General features: G+C 36.3%; 2 protein-coding genes across 2 annotated transcripts in view; one reads left to right on the forward strand and one right to left on the reverse strand.

Moving 5' to 3' along the window:
* On the forward strand, window positions 1–4132 carry LOC101304703. Its single transcript, XM_004306748.1, has 6 exons — window positions 1–523; window positions 938–1472; window positions 2359–2426; window positions 2641–2772; window positions 3329–3490; window positions 3902–4132. Exons 2-6 carry the CDS (start codon window positions 1052–1054, stop codon window positions 4130–4132), a joined length of 1014 nt encoding a protein of 337 aa, XP_004306796.1. The 5' UTR covers window positions 1–523; window positions 938–1051.
* Window positions 4133–4650: 518 nt separating this feature from the next.
* Window positions 4651–7645, reverse strand: part of LOC101305001 (putative ripening-related protein 1-like) — a 6736-nt gene continuing 3741 nt past the window's right edge. The window contains exon 2 of the mRNA XM_004306749.1: window positions 4651–5136. Within this exon, the coding sequence (XP_004306797.1) occupies window positions 4651–5136 (486 nt within the window). The remainder of the gene's footprint in view (window positions 5137–7645) is intronic.

A 7645-nucleotide genomic window follows, 5' to 3' on the forward strand; every position in this document is an offset into this window, starting at 1 on the left:
AGAGAGAGAGAGAGCTACAACCCCCCTTGAGAAATGCATTCAGATAAGGACTTGTGCTTTGCCCAGCAATAAATGACCCCCTCCTCTGTTTTGCATTTCCTAAAAACAGTTCGACCTTTAATGCCCCTTCAAGAATCTCTCTTTTCCACTCTGTCATTGAAAGTTCTTCCCTTTTTCTTAGTTCCAGGCCTTGGTGAAGAACAGAGGAACAGGGTTGTGACAATGCATGTTTGACTCTGACTTTGTCATTTGCATTCTCACATTTTGTGGTGTTAAACAAGAATTGGGCTTAAGTGGGTTTGGAGGCATTGACTTGAAGACTTTGTGGGTCTTTTTCAATTTTTTGTTGCCAGTGGTGCTGAGGTTTTGAAGATTTGAGCTTTGCTTGGTTATGGTTATGGGGTTGCCTTTGGAGATGCTTGGTGTCAAAGGCTTTGTAATGGGTTGGTGACAGTGGACCTGTTTCAGTCTCTCTGTTCTTTACCTTCAACATGAAGCCTATTTGCTGTCTCTCATGGGTTTGGTAAGCTGTAAAATACAATGGCTTCCATCTTTGTCTTTTCTTTAACTAATTGGCCTTTGAATTGCTTTTTCTCTTTGCTTTATTTAGTTCTTTTCATGTTCTGTAGAATTGTATTTTATTTTCTTAGTTTTTTCTTTTTGCATTTGAAGGTGTAGGAAAGTTTTCTTCTTTATCTGTCATTTTAGTTCTTAAATTCCTTAATTAGTGCAGAAATAAACTTCATTTGTGACTGAAGAGCCGTAAAGTATTAGGAGTTTTCTAATTAATGTACCTCCATGGAAGGATAATCTGTTGTAGCAACTTCAGTTTCAAAATGCTTAGTACTATTTCAGGAGAGACTTTAAAGAGAATCTACATTAGGTTCACATTGAGCCATTGAGGTTACCTTCTTCTGAAGCTTGTGTTTTTCTGCAGAACTAGTCCTTGTACTGAAACCTCAAAAGTGAACATTAGAGCAGGAGGAGAAATTTTGTATTGATTTGGAAAGTTGAGTTCACGGTTGCTTTTGGGAGATAACCGACTAAATGCATGGATCGGAGGGACCATATGGCAATGTCGGGGTCAGCCTCTTATTACACGCCTAGATCAATAACTGGGTCTGGAACACAGTCTGGGTTACTTGGATCACCAGGCATTCATCCCTTATCTAATCCAAATGCAGTATTTCAGTCCAATATGGGGGCAGGTACTATTGGATCAACTTTACCAGTAGACCCCTCTTCAGCTATTTCACCTCATGGTGTCAATGTGGTTGCACCGTCTGTGGCGCCACAAGGTGAATCTTTGAAAAGGAAAAGAGGAAGACCTCGAAAATATGGACCTGATGGGACTGTTTCATTGGCATTGTCTCCATCGTCATCCTCCAATCCTGGGATGGTAGTTTCAAGCCCAAAGCGAGGTAGAGGGCGACCACCAGGGTCTGGGAAGAAGCAACAATTAGCGTCTCTTGGTAAGTTTCTGTGAAAAATATGTGGAGATTGAAATTGAAAAATGGGTGACTTGTACTTTGTTTTAACAATTATTTATTTTTGATATTTTATTGAAGAAATGATTCAATGGTTAGCATTGCTAAGAGAAACCCCTTACCTGTTTTGAGTAGAATAATAGAATAACCTATATATTTTGGTTTTTTGCATTGTGGATAACTTTATTTTGTCTATCTGAGAATACTTTCTATTCCAAACCTTCATGTTATGGAACTTATCATCTAACGTGAATTACCTTCTCACTACTTGATGTATACTGTCTCAATAATCTGGCAACATATAGTAGACACTATGGTTACAATAGTTGCGCTCTCTGTATTTAACGTGAAACATTGGGGACAACTGCGAGGCATAACATATCCTGAAAAAGAAATGAAATGTGGTATACTAGGGAGAGAGGAGGAGTGTGGTAAAGCAATATAATGTTTCAAGTTTCAACAAGAAGTAATACAAGGTTGGACAGAGATTTTTGGAGAATTTGTAGCATAGACATAGAGTTGGTTACCTCCCTGAGTTACTGATTGCTTAGTGCTGACAATTTTTATCAGCATTTGGTGCTGCAGAAAAGATATATCCTCTGATAATTTAATGAAGTGTCCCATACTGAACAGTACAGCATGATGACACAGATTTATGTCCTGACTTTTTTATGCTTTTCATATCAGTTTGAAAAGTTTTCTATCTGGATTGTTAGCCAATTTATTATCTTTGAGAGTGTTTTTTTTTTACTTTTTATTACCATTTTGGTAGACTGACTATAAGTGATTCTCATTCGTAGATGATTTAAATATATGCTGTTCCCTGCATTGGCAGTTTTTTAATATGAAAATCATGTCTCAAATTTGCTAGGTGAAATGCTGTCTGGTTCAGCTGGGATGGGTTTCACTCCACATATTATCACCATTGCAATGGGAGAGGTATGCCCTATCATCTCATCAATAAATATAGTTCCATATGAAAGAAACAGTTCTCTTCCATGAAGAGTTACTCTATAGATTTTTTGAGTACTTGGGCTAAATTACCCTCTAATTAGATTCACGGATGTTTGGTGTTCCCACAAATCGTTTGATGCTTCTTTTTTATGTCAGAATTTTTGTTATCTTCTTGATATTCCTTTGATTTTTCTTGAAGGACATTGCAAAAAAAATAATGGCATTTTCACAGCAAAGCCCGAGAGCTCTCTGCGTCTTATCAGCCAATGGTGCTGTCTCTACCGTGACTCTTCGTCAGCCCTCCACTTCTGGTGGCACAGTCACATATGAGGTATGAATACTTCATGGTATTTCACTCTCAGTTGTTTATTGGCATGTCTATTAGATGAGAAATAACATAACCATTGATGGAAGTTCTACACTAGGTACAACTTGTTTGTCTCTTATTAATATTCGGTGTAATGTTTGGGATTATGTGGCTATGAGGTTATGCCTTTCACTCAGCTCAGTATCACCAAATCTGAGTCTTGTAAACAGATGGTTATTCCTTTGGTTGAGGCTGCCTTTTCTACACTGAGAATAAAAATAGCATAATTAAAAATCAACTTTCATGTATATCCAAATTTATGTATAAAGATAACATAGTTCAAAATCAACAGTCATGTATCATTTGTGGTAGTTTTTGTTCCGTCTTAAAATGCACAAACGTGTACGTGTGTGCATACAAGCGCACTGGCTTGAACATTTATGCATGCTTCTTTGCATATTATCCCTTTGTTTCTCTCTTTGCAATATCAGTTTCTCCCTTTCGCCACCCTTTGCAGGCTTCTTTTTTTGCTCACTGATAACAAACAGTTTTTTTTTCTTGTGGATTGCAAATTCGTTAGGGACGGTTTGAGATAATTTGTCTATCTGGCTCTTACTTGCTCACTGAAAGTGGTGGCTCCAGAAATCGAACTGGTGGTCTTAGTGTCTCCCTTGCTAGTCCTGATGGTCGTGTTGTTGGTGGTGGAGTAGGAGGAATGCTTATCGCAGCTGGTCCTGTACAGGTAAAGCTCCTTCGACTCATTGCCTTAGCTTCCAGTTATCCTGTTCAAAGTAAATTATTTTCAATTTTTCACTCTGAATTGGTGCTTAATCTTTCAATGGGGAAAAGAATTTGATGGTGTTGCAGCTTTTTATTTTAATTTTCATATACATATATTGAAATTTATACAAGCATGATAAAATTTGTTAATCAGATAGAATAATGAGGTGAATACACTAGCAGTATAGTAAGATGTTTTTGACTATTTAGTTATTGCTGACGCATTCAACATTGTTCCATTTCATTTGCCACAAAAAGATCCAGAACAGCATTGTTGTGGTACCTAAATGATATTAGTATGTGTGAATAAACAAGTATCAAAACTTTTTGTCTTCGACATTTTGAGCTGAAATTAGATGATGGATGATTCCAGGTGATAGTAGGTAGCTTCATATGGGGTGATTCAAAGACAAAAAACAAGAAAAAAGAAGCTATAGAAGGTGGCACAGGCTTCGACCATCAGACAGTTGACAATTCAGTCGCATTTAATAGCATGCCACCCGATCAACAGTTTACCCAAGGGTCACCATTGGCAGTGTGGCCATCACCTCGACCATTGGATATGCGTAACAGTCATGGTGACATAGATTTGATGCGAGGATGACAATTTTATTCCCACAGGCATTGTGTTGTATATTTTAGTTTCATGGCCAGTCGGACTTATTTTGTTGAAGCACCAGTGAGTGAGTGAGGAAAACAGAAGCCAGCTGATTCTGGGCTTGTTAATTCTAACTTCATTTATCTGGTCATGATAGAATCTAGATGTATTCATATTCCTTTTAGTTAAATCGAGATGTATGTAGTTTGACGTTCACCTTCATCTGTCTGTACTCTGTAGACTCGTAGAGTGATTCTTGTATCTATGAATAGCGGCAACATTCTTGATGAACCAAGGTGCTTATGCTTAATATGTACTGATGCGATCATACGGGATGGATAAGAAACATTCGCAAATAGATACCAATCGGAAATAGCCAAACAGGACAGGACAAAAGATAACAAAAGAACATGTATGATTTGTATATACTTAAGTTTTACATTATACAACTGCTAGAACACATTACGTACCACACATATACATAACACAATACAGCAAGTGCAACAAACTTCATAGGCATGTTACTAAGCGTTGGACCAAGTGATATCTAAGCCGCCCCAGTTGTCCTCAGACACACCTAAGGCTTTCCAGACAGCCTTGGAGGCATCAACGATGTTGTTAGGACAAGGAGGCTGGTAATCATGGTCTGCATCACATCCTTCAGTAGAGTCACACTCATCCACGACCATGGCTACCACGCTTTGCCCATTACCGTTAATTCTGATGTTCTTAAGGCACCTTGATCCACCGTTGTACCATCCGGTGGACAATGCCACAACTGGAGTGTTGTCATCGTGGTATTGTCCGTCACATTCGGATGGGCCTCCTCCGTCACCTCCTGCTTCGAAGCTGTTAAGAGTGAGGTAGGCTTGGGTGTTTCCAGACATAGGTGGCGAGCATGTGTATGTTGGGTACATTTTTCCAGCTTTACAGCAGTCAGAGTCGTCCTCCTTGTTACATTGTCCAGGAGGGGGCTTCCTTCCTCTGATTCTTCCACTAGGACGGCATTGCTGAGCTTCACTGACCAAGAAAATTCCCATAAGGAGAATGGCTACAACAGACCCCTTTGAGAAGAAGCTCTTCATTTTCTTTCTGTTACTCCTTGCTTAGGGCTCTTTGCTCTGCTTGTGGGATTGTGAGAGATGTTTGATGGATGATAGCATTTAACGGTGAGCATATATAGCAATCAGAACAGCAGAAAATACCAATCAAAAGTTCAAGATATACTTTCCTAACGCAGTTGTATGACACTCCCTCAACGTAACGGCTTAGATTGTTGGTCTGAATTTTTCTTTAAAACAAAATCCTTTTACATGTCTCTAGCTGAATCCTACTTAAGTAAAATAATACGTGCAGTGCCGTTGTGCAGGAATATCCATGTCTTTGTTGTTTTCTTTGGTTATTAAGCTATAGTTATGATCATATCCATTGCAGACTATAATGGTGTCCTCACTTTCTTTTTACCAAGGAAGAAAATTTCGATGATTACAGAAATTTCGACCCTTCAAAGTGAAGAAATTTCCATGGAAATTTCGGGGAAATATCGATTGCAGTAAAAAAAATGAGAAAATTGACAGAAATTTAAAGAAAAACTTAGGAAATTTTAAACCAAACTTTAAGAGATATTTGTTTTCTATATTATGTACTATATTTGAAATGAAAACCTTGAATAAATATTGATCTATAGGGAGTTGTAGTAAGTTAAAGTGAAAATGTTAGTGCTGAACCGTTAATAATTCTTAAAAGTTTACTTTAAACATTTTATATTTTTTTATGGCTGGAAACCTAAAGGGAGGCTAGGTCATCACGCTTTATATACATATGATACATTTCACATAGAATTACATGAGTACTTTAAAACCACGTAGAAGACCCATGAGGTACAAAATTTTCACTATCATTATCGTCGATCTCTCTATGTAAAGCTTTCAGTGTATTGTGAAGAATAGTCATTAAATGATACCTCACCTTTGTAGTTTTGCATGTATTGACTTACATGCCAACCATATGGGTCAAAGGGGGCTGACGGTAGGTAAAATAAATTAGTTGGGAATTAGACATTTACTTAATTTTTTACTTTTCATATTCAAGAAAAAAAAAAACAAATATTTATTATAAAGATACTATAATAAACATATTAGATGGTTAGTTGGGTTGGTTAAGGTGTTAACCTTGTACCAACCCAATTAATGTTCGATTCACCTTGGCAGCAAAATTTAACACATTTTGCGTGGGGGAAAATGGGAAAATTTGAAAGTTTCGGCGAAATATCGAAAGTTTTGGACGAAAAATTCTGGGAAGTGCAAGATATATAGCCGTGTGATAAAAACGAAATTTTCGGCGAAATATCGCTGAAAATATCGATTTTTTCTTCCTTGTTTTTTACTAAGTAAAATTCTACGATTAATATCATCACCAATTTTAATTGACCAAGAGATTCATTGTCATATGTCACCAATCTTTTGAACATTGTTATGTATGGAAGACTGGATGCTGATGTGTACGTGATACTATAGTGCTATACTTAGCAAGGCATTGTTCTTGTTTTATTTTAATCTAATGTGAGTGATAATGTGACATTTGTTTTGTTGTTATCCTTGTTCTTACCCAATGGCTACGCATTTACAAAATACAATCTGCTTCCAATTTTGCACTTCCTCTGGGGTAAGATCTTATACATGGTAATATAATTTTGCTTGGCGAGTTCTAATTATAAATACTGTATTTTCTTTGTATTATATGGACTAATTTATGAAACAAATCGTTTTGAACAACAGGTTAATTAACTGATCGATCTTGTCTGATAAATTTAGATGTCATGTTGTATCTTGTATGCAAGGTATATGTGCAAGATGAAATGAATACCTATCTTAACTTGGTTGAACGTACTGATTTTGGTTATTTGAATCTTCGATCTCCCAGATAAGTATTCCGATCCAGTTTTCATTGGGTGAGAAATCTTTTCCATCAGTTAGGTTCATGAGCTATACTATATGTCGATGCAAATTGTGATTTGTTTGTCTTTATCAAAGGTTCATGGTTGGCAAACAGCTGATAGTGAAACTAAAATAGAGCACAGAGCTAGTATATATATGTTCACATCAATCAACATTTACGTTGTGTTTGGATAAATTAATTTCAAATTTCATAAAAATTTCAAAATCATGGAAATTATAATTCCATTAATTAAGAATTCTATTGTTTGGATATGTAAAGTTTTAAAATGACAAGAATTTGTATTTAAACTAACGCTAGTTAATTAAGTGAAGGGTAGTGCTAGAGGGCCTTAATAAGGCCTAGGATTTATGACCTTAATCCTAGGTGGCATGCCAAATCACATATCCACATCATCAAATAAAAAAATCATGTTATGTCATTTTTAGGTAAAAATACAATCTTATCCTTTAATATCCAAGAGCTCTAGATTATTTTATTTTTATTCTATAAAAAATATGTTTTTTAAGCTATTTTTTTTTCATTACTCATGCTTAAATTTAAAATAGTGAAATATATATATAT

This window comes from Fragaria vesca, linkage group LG7, assembly GCF_000184155.1.
Source record: "Fragaria vesca subsp. vesca linkage group LG7, FraVesHawaii_1.0, whole genome shotgun sequence".
Classification (NCBI taxonomy): Eukaryota; Viridiplantae; Streptophyta; class Magnoliopsida; order Rosales; family Rosaceae; genus Fragaria; species Fragaria vesca.

Bases quoted from the DNA above. Each gene is read 5' to 3' on its own strand.
- LOC101304703 (XM_004306748.1), top strand. From the start codon at position 1,052: ATGGATCGGAGGGACCATATGGCAATGTCGGGGTCAGCCTCTTATTAC. The intron at 2,773-3,328 runs GTATGAATACTT...CAAATTCGTTAG, and splicing joins GTGGCACAGTCACATATGAG to GGACGGTTTGAGATAATTTG. The intron at 3,491-3,901 runs GTAAAGCTCCTT...GGATGATTCCAG, and splicing joins TCGCAGCTGGTCCTGTACAG to GTGATAGTAGGTAGCTTCAT.